An 18,432-nucleotide genomic window follows, 5' to 3' on the forward strand; every position below is an offset into this window, starting at 1 on the left:
TTGGATGTAAGACGATCGTGTTCTTGTATACAAAGTTTGAGGTGGCAGTTAGATGTAAGTAAGTAAAAAGATGGCAGTTAGTAAAAAAAACCAGATGGGCAGCCATATGTGGCATGGGATGGAAGAAGGATCATAGGTAGAAAAGAAGAGCTGTGTGCCATCATCATATAGATAACCTCATAGAATTGAGTTGGAAGGGACCACGAGAGCCATCTAGTTCAAACCCTTACAATGCAGGAATCTTTTACCCAACATGGGAATTGAACCCATGACCCTGAGATTAAGAGTCCCCAAAAAGCCATAAAATTTGAAGTTATTCATAGACTGTGTCAAGAGAAACTTCCTCCCACAGGGAAGACTTCGATCAAGCACTGCCTTGAGGAGAGCCAGCTGAGAACAATACATTTAAAAAAAAAAAGGAATGAAGGAAGTTGCAGTGGAGAAAGTGGTTGATGGTATAGAAGACAGCAGAGAAGTTGAGGAGCATACATACAGTGTACCATATCAGTGGAGAGCAGCCAGAAGTTGAGATAACTGTTCAGAGGGAAGGAGGGAAATTAGACAGTAGATAGAGGAGCAGAATGAGTCAGAAGAGGGTATGGCAGCTAGTGGTGTGTATGAATGTGGTGAGGGAGGGACTTAAGTAGACTGAAATGTTGGTGTGGAAGATAATGTCAGAGGGGATGACAACCTTTGGTATGCTGTGATGTGCATACTAAGTGCATTGAGGCAGAAATTGTTCATATCTTCCATGACTTTGATGCTGCTGTTGATGAGTACAGATTATAGATTTATCCAGCACATATTTGAATCAAAGTATTTTCAGATGAGTTTCAGCTGTTGGGGTGTAGACAAGATTCTTTGGACAAGGGCGACCAGTTTATTGTATGCTTGATCTTTCCCCCTTGTTTTATATCAAGGAAGGAGGGATTGGCCAGCTAGGTCAAAGACGAGACGAATGCCTCACTTTGTGGAGGAGCGCTTCTGTCTTTGAAGGAAGTAACTATAAAGCTTCACCTAAAGAAGCTTTTGTGGATGAAGAAGTTAACAGCCACCAGCCAATTGCTAGTACAGTGGCACCTTGGGTTACAGACGCTTCAGGTTACAGACTCCACTAACCCAGAAATAGTACCTCGGGTTAAGAACTTTGCTTCAGGATGAGAACAGAAATCGTGCGGCGGCGGCAGTGGGAGGCCCCATTAGCTAAAGTGGTACCTCAGGTCAGGAACAGTTTCAGGTTAAGAACAGACCTTCAGAACGAATTAAGTTCTTAACCTGAGGTACCACTGTATTCCCTTCCTGAGCAAGGTTGTTATGGAGTTCCATAACAACTCTTGGATGAGACTGGTGACCTGAAATCTGATTGAAATGAATTCAGATATAGTTTTGGCACAAACACCACTTGCTTTGTCTTGATGGATGACTAATGCTGAGAAACAAACAAGGAGGGTGTGTGACCATGCTTATTCTCCTGTACCTCTGAGCCACTTTCGGTACAGTATCTTGATTATCGAACGCCTTCGTACTCAGATGTTTTGGCTCCTGGACGCCGCAAACCCAGAAGTTAATGTTCCAGTTTGCGAATATTTTTTGGCAGCCAAATGTCCAACGTTGCTTCCATGGCTTCCAATTGAGTGCAGGAACTTTCTGCAGCCAATCGGAAGCCGCGCCTTGGCTTTCAAACCATTTCAGGAGTCAAACGGACTCCCGGAACGGATTATGTTTGACAACCAAGGTACAACTGTACAGTTAAACATAGTATCCTTCTGAAAGCCTGTTTGTGCTGGGAATTGGGGGCAATGTATTATGGTGGTTCCATTCTTCCCTGGGTGGTCAATTTTAAGCAGTGGTGCTAGGGAAGTACTGTTAACCTCCATGGCTTCTATGCTGTGGAGCTCCACTGGGTTCTGCCTACTGGGGTGGGAAAGCTGAAAAACAAATTACATCTGGCAACCAATGTGCTGCTTTGGTTTCAGATAGTAAGTACATGGGTAGACGAGTCTAAGAAGCCCGGGACACAAATGTTCACGACCCTCTAGCAGGTAAGGTGGCTCATTTGCCAGAAGTAATGAATTTTGCATTAGCTCTCAAAACTTATATTCAATTTTGACCAAAGCCTCCTAAAGCAAAATAGACATCAGGATTACACCCCCCCATCGTAGAATTGTAGAGTTGGAAGTGACCTCAAGGATCATCAAGCCCACGCCCTGCAAATACAGTGGTACCTCGGGCTAAGTACTTAATTCATTCCAGAGGTCCGTTCTTAACCTGAAACTGTTCTTAACCTGAAGCACCACTTTAGCTAATGGAGCCTCCTGTTGCCACCGCGCCACTGGAGCCCGATTTCTGTTCTTATCCTGAAGCAAAGTTCTTAACCTGAAGCACTATTTCTGGGTTAGCGGAGTCTGTAACCTGAAGCGTATGTAACCTGAAGTGTATGTAACCCGAGGTACCACTGTATGACTATAAAATCTTCATCACCCTCTTACTCAGTTTAACAGCATCAAAGATGAACAAAAAGCTCAATAAGTTTTCCTGGACGCTCATTTTATACCATCCTCTTGACTAGCAACTGTTGCTTGTTTTCATTAACATGTAGGACTTGCTTAAATTGCATTGGAATTGTAGTGTTTTTTACTTGAATACTGATGTCACTTCCTCTTGAGTCTCAAGTATCTGCCTTCACACTGTTACTAGAGTCAAACACCATATCTAGTCGTGAAATATCCTTCAGTTGATTATTGAAATATGATTTAAAAACACCTTCATAATATTCTGAAAATGTTTTGACATTGCCCAGATTACGTTTGTGGATTACAGCTGCTCCATCAAATATTTTAACTGTTACATTTGGTTTGCTGTGATTAAAGTTGTCATTACATTTTGACTGAATACAGTCTATAATTTCAGACTTGTGGTTGGTTTTTGGAGTTTTCCATCATCTGAAATGGAGGGTGGGTACAATTGCTTTTCATAGGAAAAGAAAGCGTCAATGTCACCATCCCGTACTTCAGATATGGCATATGCTCTGCAGAACCAGTTGGAGTCTTTTCGCAAGTTAGTAATCTTGGACTTTGTTTTATTGGTGCTTTTTGTTCTATTAAAAATGTGAAGGTTGCTCCTTGGAATAACTTCATGAATTGTATTTTGAACTTGATCAAGACGAGGCATGACATATTCTTCACACTTTTTCAGTCCTATTGTAAATGCCTCTGTAACACACGTGACAGCTTCAACACTTAGAATTACTTTTGAGCCCCCAATTGACACCAAATCAGTTTCTTCAAATGGATTTCCTTGTTCAGTTAAGATGTTGATCATCGACTTAAGAACCTTTTCTCAAATCATCCCTGACCACTGGTCCTGCTAGCTAGGGATCATGGGAGTTATAGGCCAAAAACATCTGGGGGGCCAAGTTTAAGGAAGCTTGGGTTAGCACGCACACGCGTACACACACACATATACATACATCATAGAACAGAAGGGCAGTGTATAATGAGAAAATCATTGTCATCTATAAATGCTAGAATTGCTCCATAACCACCATCTTCACCACGTTTTTTAAAAATAAAGGTATTGTGTCCACTGTGGGCTTTTAAAGGAGTAGCTGCCTATTTAAGGGCGGCTGGGACCTCCCCCTCATGCAGTGATGTGTTCACAACACTCTAGACCCACCCAGCCACCCCACTGTGGTTAGCTGTAGCCAGCCAGCAAGGGCAAATGTCCAGAGGGCATATGCTTGGCTCAATTTCTTCAAGTATCTGTCCACATCTTCAGGCCACATCAACTGGAAATGGTCCCATAACAATGGGCCAGACGCTTCATTGGAACCCTGATTGGATTTGCTATAATAATAACATCCATGTCACTATGAAGTTTAGAGATTTTGTCCTTGAAGTATAGAATCACAGAATTGTACAGTTGGAAGGGACCAGAAGTGTCATTTAGTCAAACCCCCTGCATTGCAGGAATGTTTTGGTTAATGTGGGGCACAGACCCATGACCCTGAGATTAAGAGTCTCATGCTCTATCAACTGAGCTCCATATATCAGGGATAAAGTGCCTTGCAAGCTAGTAGCTGCTAGTTACCATATGTTCTAGGAGTCCACCCCTTGAATTTTGGCTAACTAGTCTCTGGACTACACGGAACAACTCTGCCAGCTCACTTATCAAGGGTGTGATTGACATGGTGAATTATGACTTTGCTGCCTTCACCGCCATGTGGTAAACACGACTACAGGTGTTCAGTCAACTTTGGAGCAAGATTTCAACCACTTGCAGTTACGTATCCATCCATGTGAAGAGAGTGAATCTATTTACATTAGATTCATATAAGGTGGTAGAAAGGATGAATCAGTAACTGGGCCCAGTAATGGACTGGATGACGGTCCATATACTGAAATTGGATTCAGATAAGGCAAACAAGAGCTGTTGGTGGGTGGCTTGTCAGTACTGGTAGGCAACACTTTGAGTTGTACTTCCCATAAAGAAGCAGGTTTATCAGTTGGTGCTCTAGATCTAGCTTTGTTGCTGGAGGCACAAGTAGCCTCTGTGGCATGAGGTGCCATTTATCAGTTTGACTGGTGTGCCAGCTGCTGGGACAGAGCCTACTTTTAGTTATCTCTGCTGTGCTGTCCTAGAGATTAGACTACTGTAATGCATTATATGGGGACGCGGGTGGCGCTGTGGGTTAAACCACTGTGCCGCTTGGGCTTGCTGATTGAAAGGTCGGCAATTTGAATCCCCGTGACGGGTTGAGCTCCCATTGCTTGGTCCAAGCTCTTGACAACCTAGCAGTTTGAAAGCACACGGTGAAAGTAGATAAATAGGTATCGCTCCAGTGGGAAGGTAAACGGTGTTTCCATGCGCTGCTCTGGTTTCACCAGAAGCGGCTTAGTCATGCTGGCCACATGACCTGGAAAAACTGTCTGCTTAAGCGGACAAACACCGGCTCCCTCAGCCTTTAAAGCAAGATGAGCGCTGCAACCCCAGAGTCATTTGTGACTGGACTTAATTGTCAGGGGTCCCTTTACTTAATGCATTATATGCATTATATGTTTGGTTGCCTAATTGAAAAATTACATTTAGTGCAAAATCCAACTGAGTGTGCCAACTGGGACCAAGCATTGGGGGCACTGATGGTACTCTGCACTTGCTCCTAATCTGTTTCTTTTTAATGCCCTTCACAGCTTACAGCCAGGGTATCTGATAGACCACCTGTCTCCTTTTGAGTCAACCTGTGTAGTTCATCTTTAGGGAACCTTCTTTTGGGTACCTCTGTTTTCACAACTATGTCAATTAGTGACCAGGCAATGGATTTCTCTGTGGTGGCAATCCAGTTCTGGAATACTCTCCCCAGTGAGGCTTTCGTCATGCCTGCTATTAGGACACCTAGGCGCTTACACTCCGAGGCAATTTAGCTGAATAAGTGTTGCCTAAGTTTTTGTGCTGCTCTATCATGTGCTGTTGTAAGTGTTGCTGATGTTATTTGATGCATACATTATATTCTCTTGTGTTTTTAAATCTTTATTGTAAATCTGTATTTGGAAAATTTAGTTGGCTGGATCTACTGTAATTAAAGCTAAGAGTCAGGAGGGCAGGTAATGGGATCATGGAGCTTGTGTACATAGTTATTGTGCTTCTGCTCCTCACCACGGTATTTGTGCCATCCTTGTACAAAAGTCTTCAGCATCTTGCAAACAACATGGAGCCAAATACTGCTGTTAACTTTTATTCTTCGCTTTAATTTATTTTTAGGAGAATGACATCTTCCTGGGTTGGGAAAAAGGAGCTTACAAGAAATGGGGAAAGAGTAAGAAAAAATGCTCTGATCTAACACTAGAAGAAATGAAAAAACAGGCTGCTGTTCAGTGTCTTCGCTCTGCTTCTGATGAAGTAAGAATTAGCACCCTTGTTTAATTCTATGTAACTTCTCATTCTTAATGTGGTATTGGGGTGGATAAATTTTAGTTTTGTAATGTTGGTAAATTTCAGTTATAGAAAGCTTCCCTTCAAAATATCCCAGTTGAATATGAAATCTTAAGTTTAATCTTTTTTTTAAAAAATAAGAAACTTCATTATTATTATTGCCATTTTCATACAGAATGGTTATTGACATAAGCATATACAAAACGCAATAACAATAATGAATGTAAAAATACAAATAGAAAAATGAAATGAAAATATAGAGGTGAGGGGAAAACTGGGAAACAACTGAGAGTGCAATGCCATATATATTTATCACTTTTAAGTGGGGGTTTAGACTACATCGTTTCCCATACTTGTCGCTCTATCCAGAGACCCAGATCACTCTCCCATACTAATTGTAGCCCCTGAGAATGAACCATTAATAATGTGCACCATTTGCTTTAATTTGCTTTAATTGAAAAGCCGCATAGCATAGCCTAAGACATGGGGCCCCAAGACCTCCTTGGGTCCTGGGATGATAAAGTCTGACAACTCTGCTACTCCTTCCTCCAAGATTTCCAAGTCCTGTATTTCCTTGTGTGGTCTGGAAGAAGCAAGTTCCCTTTATTTATTTTTCTGCTAGATTGGCTTTGGCTTTACCCTCTGATGACGGGTTTCATGGCATTCCATAGGCTCGAGATTTTAGTGTCCAGGATGGCATTTTATAGGAAATAAAACTTTAACGCTTGGTGAAGACTTTCTTTAGCCAATTTGTTGGTTAGTAGGAGAGAATCAAAAGTCAGCAAAATGAACTTGGGCTTAGAGAGTCCACTGCTATAGAGATAGAATTTGGGCATCGTCTGAGACTGGGATGATTCCTATATCTGTTTTTGTCACTTTATACCAGAGATCTTTGGATATGAAGATATTCCAAATGGGCCATACATGTACAAGTGAAATGTAAATTCCCTGTCAGTGGGGTGGCAGATCTGCCAGGGGTTGCATAATTATTGGCATGCAAAAGTTTAGTGAAGGCTTCACCAGGCTTTAAGGAACTAAACCTTCTCAGACCCTAGTGAGGTATCTGTCTTTTGGGTCTGCTATGGAGTCCTGAATAGTGAATGGGCATTTATTTATTTTTGCAATCATTATGGCCACACCCCTTACTGAGGGCACAGGTTTGGTCACCCAACCATTTGCCCTTTAATAGCAGTGTAGTTGTTTTGCTGTTGTTGTTTTTTTGGTGTGTCTCTTGTATCAAAATTATATCTGGGTGTTCCTTTTTCAGGAGCGTTTCTACTCTGGAGCACCTCACAGCAGAGCCTAAACCTTTAGCATTTAATGAAATTACCTTTACAGTGGGTGGCGCTATAACCATAGTTGAGAACAAATGGTGCTTATCCAATATGTCGAAGGAGGAAGCAAGAACACAGCAGTATGCTTGAGGGTTGATTGCACTGTACAATAAACTCTCAACAGGAGAGAACAGTAAGAACAGAGAACTTCAACTTTTAACATAGCAAACTGTTCAAGGTGCATCCAGCTATCTGTGGCTGGAATAGGGGAAGCTGTGGAGAGCATTATGCTAGCACACCAAGGAACAGAAGGGGGGCTGAAGCAGAGAAAGATCTTTTGCTCCACACCCTCTCCTCCTCTGGGAGTTAGTCATAATAAGCCTGATGGCTAAGTGCTTGGTTTAATCGTTTGTGCTTTACAAAGGCCTAAGAGCCATGGTGTGAATGAAGAGAGTCTGCTGCAGAGCTTTGCATTTTCTTTTTCTCTCTGTGCGTGAACCATGAGGAAGAGGAGGGGAGGTTAGTTCCACTCCTTGCAGCTACTTTGGGGATTGCAATTTTACGTTCATGGATAATATTTTGTAGAGGCAGTTTATCAGAAGCAGCAATGTGTTTGCCATTGACTTGCACCAACAACTTAAATGGGAACCCCCATCAGTAGGAAATCCCTGCAGCCTTCAGCGCAGTGGTGTGACATCTGAATTATCTCTGTTGAGCCAGTTTCCTGGCATAAATCTGGAAATGCCTCTACACTGAATGAGTTGTATTTAAGTTCCGGATAGTTGCGTAGGGCATTTAAAATCAGACTTTTAGTTTGGTAGCGTTCAAAGCAGACAACAATATCTCTTGGTGCCTCTGAGTTACTTGCTCTTAGTGCACCCACTCTGTGTCCCCTTTCAATGTCATGGAGAGTGATGGGGGGTTACATATTCAAACTGTCTAACCAACTTGAAATCCTATCAGTCACATCTCCTCCTCCTCTTTTTCCAGAATCCCATGTAGTTTAATTTTTTTCAAATTTTTCTCTATCCAGTTGAGAAGCAAATTTTAAATCTAAATATTCATTTGCCATTTTACCTTAAGTGCTTGCAGTTTTGTTTGGGTGCTTAAGCTGGTCTCGTTTGCTGTTTGTGCTACATCAGCTATTTGATTAGATAACATATCAATCTTGCTTTCAAGTGACTGCAAAGCAGCTGCTCAGTCTGTTGCTAAAGTCTTTCTTATTTTATGAATACACTCCCCTCCCTCTTTTTTATTATCTAAGCTGCTACAAGGTTTCCTGCCTTTTGCTTTTTAGACCCTGGAGCCATTTTTTCCTCACAAGATTCTTCTGAGAGCTCTGAGTAATCAGGAGCTACAGCTTCTTACCAGTCAAGCCTTGCTAACTTACCTTTCAGGCCATGCAACCCCGGCAGCATTACCTTTCAGGAGGTGTGTTGAGAAAGGTGAAGAAGAGTGATTTTGCAGACATTCAAAGCAAATTCATTCCCGAGGTTCCTGGGAACTTGAAATCAAGCTGCCATTTGACTGCAGCAGGCCAAGGGGAGGGGAGGGTAAATAGGTTGTATATGATGGGCATTGTTACAATATGAGTTTCAGTAAGACAGAGGTGATGATCAGAGCTCTTGGGTAGCTCCATGATCTGCTCAAAAATTGTGCAGTTTACATTCAGAGCCAAATGTAATCATTTTAAGTCATGGTGCAAAGGAACCAACAGGAGCATTCTCTCTCAGGCTCCTGATTGTTCTTATGCAGCTGTGGCTTTACTTGTCCATCACTTGATGTCAGGTGAGTGACAGCTGGATGTTGTTTGGCCAAAGTGGTCGTCTTGCAGGCCATCTGGGATATGTGTGCCTGTTTAGGCGCATGGGCCAGTGGTTTCTCACCATAGTAGTAGAGCATGGGACATAGAGTGTTGTGCCAAAGGCTAGACATGTGCTGGAGCATTGGGTTGAATAAATGATTGAAAATACATTTCAGCTGGTAGACTAACAATTAATGAAAATAAGCAGTAGGTGACAAGGTGTAAGGATCAAGTGAAAAGCAGCTGGTTGGCCCCTATCCCTCACTGTACTTCCGTATCTGTAGTTCTAAATAACACTGATATTTCAAAAATTAGAGATTTGTTGGGATTGCCTTTTGACATTGGCTCCCAGTACGTTTCCGAGCACAATTCAAAGTGTTGGTGCTGACCTTTAAAGCCCTAAACGGCCTCGGCCCAGTATACCTGTAGGAGTGTCTCCACCACCATCATTCTGCCCGGACACTGAGGTCCAGCTCCAAGGGCCTTCTGGTGGTTCCTTCACTGCGACATACCAAGTGACAGGGAACCAGGCAGAGGGCCTTCTAGGTAGTGGCGCCCGCCCTGTGGAACACCCTCTCATCAGATGTCAAAGAGAAAAACAACTACCTGACATTTAGAAGACACCTGAAGGCAGCCCTGTTTAGGGAAGTTTTTAATGTGTGACAGTTTAATGTATTTTTAATCTTCGTTGGAAGCCGCCCAGAGTGGCTGGGGGAGACCCAGCCAGATGGGCGGGGTACAAATAAGTTGTTGTTGTTGTTGTTGTTGTTGTATTATTTGGGATAAGATCTGGTGTAGCTATTGAACTGACCTTTTTTGGTTTTAAAATTAAAGTTCTTTGGGGAACTTTTGGATAGGTAACATGACCCTCCGCTCCATTTCATTTTAGCTTGACACCTATCTTTAAGGCCAAATTACACATTCCACTGAGATTCCTGGCTGAAGATTCCAGTTAGTTCCTTAAAAGCAGCTCCAGTGGCTCCAAATTTGAGCAAAGATGAGGAAATTTACTTACTCACACTGCAACCAAAAATTAACTAGTTGGCTTAGATACAAGCCACTATTCTCTTTGCCAGCATTATCTTGGAGTGGGGGATACATGCTGAGACTCTTATGGAGACAATATATATGAAGCACTTTCAGTACTTGAAATGTATTAAGTAAATGCCAAGTGGTCATTGTAAGCTTTTTTATTATTACACAGAGCTCTGGGATTGAGACTTTAGTGGAGGAGCTCTGCTGCAGGTTGAAAGATCTCCAGAGTGAACAAGGTGAGAAAAACATTTGGACTACATATCTTCAGAGTTATTTATTTTTATTTATTTAAGTATTTATAAACCACACTTTCATATAAAATATCACAAGGCAGTGGGGCTAGACTATTCTTAGATGCATTAGGTCAATACCTTACACAGTTCTATGGTTTCAGTTAGGCTAGAACAAAACCCAGGTCTCTCAAATCGTAAGGTTTCTGCCATTTCAGGCTGCTAGTGAGAACTCGCATGTTTAGAGTGCGTCATCAAAGAGTGCTTCACCCAGTCTTAGACATTGAAGTCAAGCCTTTTATCTGGTTTGCTGAGCACAGGAATACTTTTATTGTGATGGAGCATTCAGTCACGTGAGCCTCCAATGCAGCCTGAAATAGTACAATCCATTTTATTGGCTCTTTATGATAACTGCACCCAAGTTCTTCAAGGACTGTAGATGTAATATTGGGTCATGATGTGCGACATTTCTTAGTAAATTGAGATCCGTCCCACTATATATAAGGAACATTGTGAAGCCATAACAAGAGAATGTAATCCATGGGAGACCATCTTGGTGTTGCTGGATTACAGTTTGGAACATCCCTGTCTATCTTGGCTACCCCAATCAATGACCAGCTTTCTAGAGTTGTTAATGGGTTGATAAAAGTCTGAAGATGCACTTGAAAAAGTTTATATTGAAACTAAGAAAATGCAATACTTATAACCGTAACACACTTAAGTATTTAGCCTGGGAAGGCAAGCCAGAATAAATTATTGTCACTTTAGTCCCTTTGAAATCAATGAGATTTAAGTTGGTGGTCATCATCATTCTCTCTTTTCATAGCAAAGGATCTAGGAAGTCACTTGAGTGATGATTCAGAGGTTAAAGCCTACACTTGACCTTGTTTTAGATTGCATTTTAAGATAGACTTTTACCTGCAGTAATACATACAAATTTAAAATTGTGGGATTGATAGAAGGGAGCAGAGAAAAGCAAGCCATCGCCCCACTTGGATCCATCCCTGGCTTCAGAAAATAACACATTGTGTCTCATTCATGTCGTTCACCAGAAATATCTGGGTGATCTCATCCTCTTAACTCACTGAGCTCTCATCTTAGTTCCAGTCTCAAACCCCAAACGTTTTACTCTCATCTACCAAACAGCTGAAGGGATGAGGGTGGCGCTGTGGGTAAAACCTCAGCGCCTAGGACTTGCCGATCACATGGTCGGCGGTTCGAATCCCCGCAGCGGGGTGCGCTCCCGTCGTTCGGTCCCAGTGCCTGCCAACCTAGCAGTTCGAAAGCACCCCCGGGTGCAAGTAGATAAATAGGGACCGCTCACCAGCGGGAAGGTAAACGGCGTTTCCGTGTGCTGCGCTGGCTCGCCAGATGCAGCTTGTCACGCTGGCCACGTGACCCGGAAGTGTCTGCGGACAGCGCTGGCTCCCGGCCTCTAGAGTGAGATGAGCGCACAACCCTAGAGTCTGGCAAGACTGGCCCAAACGGGCAAGGGTACCTTTACCTTTACATTTACCAAACAGCTGAACATCAACACATTTTTATCTGTATTTGTAGCTGGTGTTTTTGGAAAGCTTAGGTAAATGAATTTTCCTGGCCTCCTTGAAATTAATTATTCCGCTACTTTCATAACTGCTTCCCGCTTGTCTCCAAACAGAATACTATATTGTAAAAGAAATGTGGGGTTTTGGGGGGTTTTTTTTTTTTTGAAATGTGGGTTATTTGAGCAAATGATTTGAATTACACCCCTGCATGATATAAAGGCTGTATTGACATATTTTATATATTTTAATGGCTTCAATAACTTATGAGTGTGTTTTAGAAAATTATTAAAATTAGTTAAATCCCAAATGTATATAAGGCTACCCTGATTGTGTTCAAATAATATTTGATCAATTTTAGAGGACAAAATTCACGATAAAGGTTTAAAATAAAGTGCTTAACCATTAAAGCAATAATACTACTGTAAATACAATTACTTAATATGATGCGTGTTTCTCATTATACGAAGTAGCCTGGTAGGGAAAGTATGATATCACATTTTCAGAAGACTGTTCTTATTTTATTTTTTAGCAGAGGAGAAGATTCACAAAAAACTTGAGGGCTCTTTGCCTCCTGAAGTTGATTTCTCTCCTGCAGCAAAGGATCAGGTGGAAATGTAGGTATCCCTCTTTTAAAATGAAGTACTGTGTTTTCCTGTGTATGTTGATGTAAAATCCAAATGCTATTTTAAATAGACAGTTAAACATATACAGGTCTTAATATAAGGGATTCAGTCTTTTGTTTTCTATTAAAATGTTTACGTCTGCATTGTAATCATAAAATAATATTTTTAAAAAATATATACATGAGAAAAGTTATATTTTCCTTTGACAAAGGATAATACTGGTTTTCATCCTCAGAAAGGCTTCCCCAGTTTATCAGTCCTACCAAACAAGGCGCTAAGGATGAGAAAAATAGGCAGGGAAAAGCTATTGATTTGATGAATCACAGGTGGCTGTGGCCTAAACCACCAGACTTCTTGGGGTTTCCAATCATAAGGTCAGCAGTTCGAATCCACATGACAGGATGAGCTCCTGTTGCTTTGTCCCAGCTCCTGGCAACCTAGCAGTTCAGCGCAAGTAGATAAATAGGTACTGCTACAATGGGAAAGTAAACTGTGTTTCTGTGCACTTGTCACAGTGTTCCATGCGCCAGGAGCAGTTTAGTCATGCTGGCCACGTGACCCTGAAACGCTGTCTGGACAAACGCTGGCTCCCTTGGCCTTAAAGCAGAGATGAGTGCCACACCCCATAGACTGGACGTAACTGTGCAGGGGTCCTTTACCTTTCACCTTGCTGGAGAAGTTAGGTTTTTTTTGTCAGAAACGTTGTCTTCAGTGACACTTTTTTATTTTTCATGATATGCAGTATAGTGAACAACCTGTTGAGGAAGATAACATGAATTAACAAGATGGTCTCCTGGACATCTGGCTTCTTTGCCCCTTCATGCATGGTGACAACATTGGGCACCAGAGACTCTAGAGATCTGTGTTTCTGTGCCCCTCCTGACACGGATGGAACCAGTGCTCCCCCCCCCCCCAAAGTGTTTAGGGGTACTGTCATTTTCCTACTCATTGAAATACTGCCCCTCAATGAGGCCAAGCTTAAGATTCACAGAATGTTTAGTGGTACGCGTACCCCTTCATCCCCCCCCCCCAGAAAAAAGCACTGGATGGAACCTTTCCTTCTGCCTCCCACTTTGCACTGCTTTTCAGAGGTGACAGAAAGGGCCCACCTATTTCTGCAGAGAGACTTTGGACACTCATGTGCAGGTACAGTGAGCCAGGATGTCTGGGCATAATGAGTAATCATTCCCGTGATGCCCACAAACCCCAAGCGATACAGGTATGGGAGTGTCTGAGACATTCCAATTGCCCCTTCATATAAATGGAACCCTTGTCTGTCATCATCCCCCTTTCATCTAGTAAGCTATGAGAGAAGGATTGAGTGTCAAATCCACATCTACAGTAAGTCCTGCATATGAAACTTATTCCTGATTTATTTGTTTTTTCGCTTCTCCATTCAGGTATTATGAAGCATTCCCACCTCTTTCCAAGAAACCTGTTTGCCTGCAAGAAATTATGACAGTGTGGAATAAATCCAAAATTTGTTCTTACTCCAGCTCCTCATCTTCTTCTACTGCCCCAGCAACTAGCACAGATACATCATCTCCAAAGGATTGTATTAGTGAAAGTGAAATTTCCAAAGAGAGAAATGGTAACAAAGTGCATGCCACTGTCCATGATAGAACCACACAGAAAAAGGATAAAGATGAAAAAGAGAATAAGTTTGGAAGTAGCAGTGTTGAAGATAAATCTGTTTTATATAAAAAGCAAGTCCGACATAAATCTGAGGGAAAGATACGCCCGCGATCCTGGTCTTCTGGCTCCAGTGAAGAAGGTTCAAATTCTAGTGGTAATCAAGGTGAACTAAAGGCAACTACAAAATGTGTTAAAGTCAGGCATAAAACAAGGGAGGTTCGGAGTAAAAAAGGTCGCAATGGACAAAGCAGGCATTTGGCAAAATTTGGTGAGAAGTCTGAAAGAAAAATTCATGGTGGCAGCAGCAGTAATGGATCTATCAAACAACTCTGTAAAAGAGGTAAACGGCCATTAAAAGAAATTAGAAGGAAAGAAACTGGGAACTACGAGAGAAAAGAGCTATATTTTGATAGCAGAAATGAGAAGGAATATAAGGAAGAGCCCTTATGGTATACTGAGCCAATTACTGAATACTTTGTTCCCCTGAGTAGAAAAAGCAAGCTGGAGACGACGTACCGCAATAGGCAAGATGCATGTGATGCAACTTCGGAGGCTGTAGAAGAATTAGCTGAATCGGTGCAAGGTCTCTGCATTAGCAACAATAATATTAATAAAACATACCTCGCAGCAGGTACTTTCATTGATGGCCATTTTGTGGAAATGCCTGCAGTTCTAAATGAGGACATTGGCCTCACTAGGACCTCAAAGTGTTCTCAACCAGAGGACGATACACACTCAGATGGCGTTCATCTGTCAGAACTAACGCACTTCTATGAAGTGGATATTGACCAATCCATGTTGGATTCTGGTGCCTCAGGCAAGATGGAAGGAGAGAGTCGGATTTTGAATATGATTCGGCAGAAAAGTAAAGAGGGGACTGATTTTGAGGCAGAATGTTGCATAGTGTTTGATGGAATGGAGTTGCAAGGGGAAAGTGCAATATGGGCAGATTCAGCCACCTCTGGTGCTGAAGGGTGGTTCTTACAAGATCTTAGTAATTTAGCTCAATTTTGGGAGTGCTGTTCGTCTTCTAGCTCTGGTGATGCTGATGGGGAAAGCTTTGGAGGAGATTCTCCTATTAGACTTTCTCCTACTTTAGACAGCACAATGCTTAATTCTCACATGCTTGCAGGCAATCAAGAGCTGTTTTCAGATACTAATGAAGGGTCTGGTTTAAATTCTTTTTCCGTGTTTGAAGTGCAATGCAGTAATTCTGTCTTACCATTTCCTTTAGAAAAATTCAGTTTGGGAAATGAAAATACAGATTCTAGTAGCAATGTTGGTATGTTTGGGAAAACACAGTCTAGATTGTTAATATGGACCAAAAATAGTGCCTTTGATGAAAACGAACACTGTTCTAATTTATCAACAAGAACTTGTAGTCCATGGTCATACTCTGAAGAAACACGTTCAGACAATGAGACTTTAAATATTCCATTTGAAGAATCCCCTCAATTTAACTCGGATGAGATAAATTATGTAGTTCCCAGAGTATCTTCAAGTTACATAGATGAAGAAATTGTAGATTTTTTGCAGGAGGAAACCTGCCCGGAACAGACTAGACCTTTAGGAGAAATGCCTACCTTAGTTTTTACAAAAAAATCAAAACTAGAATCTATATGTGGTATACAATTAGAACAAAAAGCCGAAGATAAAGAATATGAATCTACACAAGTGTGTAGTGACAGCAGTCCACATGAAGATGACTATGGCTCAGGGGTTATTAAAGACATCTGGACAAATATGACAGACAGAAATTCTGCAGCAATTATAGAAATAGATGGTGTAGAAGAGGAGCTATTTTCAACTGATGTAAATCATTATTGCTGTTGCTTAAATGACACAAAGGTAGAAATTCTTCAGGACCCTAACAAAGCAGTGCAAAGATCAGAATACCATCTGTGGGAAGGACAGAAAGAGAATTTGGAGAAAAGAGCTTTTGCTTCAAACAATTTATCAGAAGTGGATTGTGGGGATTATACTACACCCTCCAAACCATGGGATATTAACCAAGATAAAGAAAGTTCATTTATTCTTGGTGGTGTGTATGGGGAGCTCAAAACCTTTAACAGTGATGGAGAGTGGGCAGTGGTGCCGCCTAACCATCCAAAAGGAAACTTACTACAGTGTGCAACTTCTGATGTAGTTACAATAGCTGGTACAGATGTTTTCATGACACCAGGAAACAGCTTTGCCCCTGGTCACAGACAGTTATGGCGACCTTTAGTATCGTTTGAACAGAGTGAGCAGTTGAAGTGCGGAGATCGTGGATTAAATAGGGGTTTTTCATTTATCTTCCATGAAGACTTGTTAGAAGCTTGTGGTAATTTTCAAGGTGAAGAGTCTGGTCTTGAATATTCATTCTCTTCCTTTGATTTGAATAATCCATTTTCACAAGTTCTTCATGTAGAATGTACATTTGAACCAGAAGGAATTGCATCCTTCAGCCCTTGCTTTAAACCCAAATCTATTCTTTGCTCTGATTCTGATAGGGAAGTTTTTCGTCCTAGAATATGTGGTGCTGGGAGAACACAATACAGAGCTATACGAATTTCTCCTAGAACTCACTTTCGCCCCATTTCTGCATCTGAACTTTCTCCATGTGGTGGAAGTGAATCTGACTTTGAATCAGAGAAAGACGAGGGGATTATCCCTGCCCCTTCACAGACAGAAGTGTTTGATGATCCACAAGCAGATCTTAAACCACTGGAAGAAGATGCAGAAAAAGAAGGGCATTATTATGGCAAATTGGAACTTGAGTCTGGAAAGTTCCTTCCTAGATTAAAGAAGTGTGGAATGGAAAAGAGTGCACAGACATCTCTGGATTCCCAGGAAGAATCATCTGGAATATTGCTGTTGGAAAACGAGAGTTCTTGCTTAGAATGTGGTATAAAAGACCTGCAAGACATGATGGCTGTGGAAAACCCTAACACTAGTTGCAATGTTGTAGAACCACAAGAAGAGGAAGACAAGTCTTGCAGTTGTGGAGATAATTCATATGAAGATAATCTTGTTACTTCAGCACAGCTGAAAGAGGTATGTTCTTGAGAGATATATTCTGTAAATTTTTTTGTATAATTCAAAGATCTAACATATTTCAGAAAAATGGAACCTTAATGCCATCACAAAAGGCATGTTGGCTATGAATTACCCGTACATTAATGTGTTAAATAGGTTGTGATCAACATTGTTCACACATGTAAACTCAAAGATACTCAAGAAAGCAGTAGAGGAACATGAAAGAGACAGACTGCTAAGAGAACAAACCTCTCTCAGTGAGCAAATACAATACCATTTTCTTGCAGCTTGCTGCCCTGTTGGGCAGGGTATAGCTGTTGCACTATATTAAGAATCTGTGTAAATATTCCAAGGTGTTCTAAAATGATTGTTCTATTCTTGTATTATGCTGCTTGTTGGAAGAATTTGACAACCTGCCTAAAATGTATAGTCCTGATCCAACTGTTATGATTAATTTTTTAATGAAGGGTAAAAGATAGAGGATTTCAGAATTTATCCTCCAGTCATGCTATATAATCTAGCAACTGAAAGGCTAGGTTGAATTTGTGACTTTAAAGTACCGTATATACTCAAGTATAAGCTGACTTTTCCAGCACATTTTTTATGCTGAAAAAGCCCCCCTCGGCTTATACTGGAGTGAGGGTCCTTTCAGGCTGCTCCTTCCTCCTCCTCCGCCTTTGCCGCTGTCGGCGGCGGCAGAATGAGCAGCCGGAAAGCAGCCCTGTTGCTTGTTCTTCCTCCACCGCTGCTGCCACCAGCCTCTTGGCAGCACCCTAGGTAGGCAGGGGGGCGGGAGGGGCTGGGGGGAGAGAGAAGCCCCCTCTGCTGTGTGCGCTTGCGCGCGCACACACACGCACTCCGGCCCACGAGGAGGTTTGTGGTGTGGAGCTTATACTCAAGTCAATAGGCTTCCCCAGCTTTTTGTGATAAAATTAGGTCTCTTGGCTTATATTCGGGTCGTTTTATACTCGAGTATATACGGTATATTTTAAAATTAAAATTTAAAGCATGGATTATTAGCTGTTTGAGTTTTTAAAAAATGGCTGCTCTTATCAATATGAGGATTTTTGAGGGCCCCAAGCCAGAGAACTACAGAGCAGCTGAGTGAATGCAGCACACATGACTTTCCACCTGTCATGCCCAAACAGGGATTAAATGTGAACTGGGATCCAATTCAAACATAGGTGTTGATCTCAAGGCTGAGCACCTTCTGCTATTCTCTTCTGTTTCTTGGGAAACAGACTGCTTTGAATCTGGGAATAAGCTTCATAGGGACTGATCCCTCAGTCAATGCTGCATGAGCGTAACTGGTTCTATATAGTCACTCTATCAAAAAACACA

General features: G+C 41.7%; 1 protein-coding gene across 14 annotated transcripts in view; it reads left to right on the top strand.

Annotated features, from left to right (window-relative positions):
- KIAA0232 overlaps positions 1–18,432 on the top strand; it is a 48,284-nt gene that overhangs the window by 19,715 nt on the left and 10,137 nt on the right. For 10 of the 14 annotated variants that reach the window (XM_083748565.1, XM_083748560.1, XM_083748555.1 and 7 more), the window contains 4 exons: positions 5,758–5,895; positions 10,211–10,277; positions 12,345–12,429; positions 13,839–17,109. In XM_083748565.1, coding sequence (XP_083604691.1) covers positions 5,848–5,895; positions 10,211–10,277; positions 12,345–12,429; positions 13,839–17,109 — 3,471 coding nt within the window. In that variant the 5' untranslated portion in view covers positions 5,758–5,847. The remainder of the gene's footprint in view (positions 1–5,757; positions 5,896–10,210; positions 10,278–12,344; positions 12,430–13,838; positions 17,110–18,432) is intronic. The other 4 variants (XM_083748557.1, XM_083748562.1, XM_083748559.1 and 1 more) reach the window with 1 other exon arrangement.

The sequence above is a fragment of the Podarcis gaigeae genome (genome assembly GCF_964106915.1).
Source record: "Podarcis gaigeae genome assembly, chromosome: 7".
NCBI classification, from domain to species: Eukaryota; Metazoa; Chordata; class Lepidosauria; order Squamata; family Lacertidae; genus Podarcis; species Podarcis gaigeae.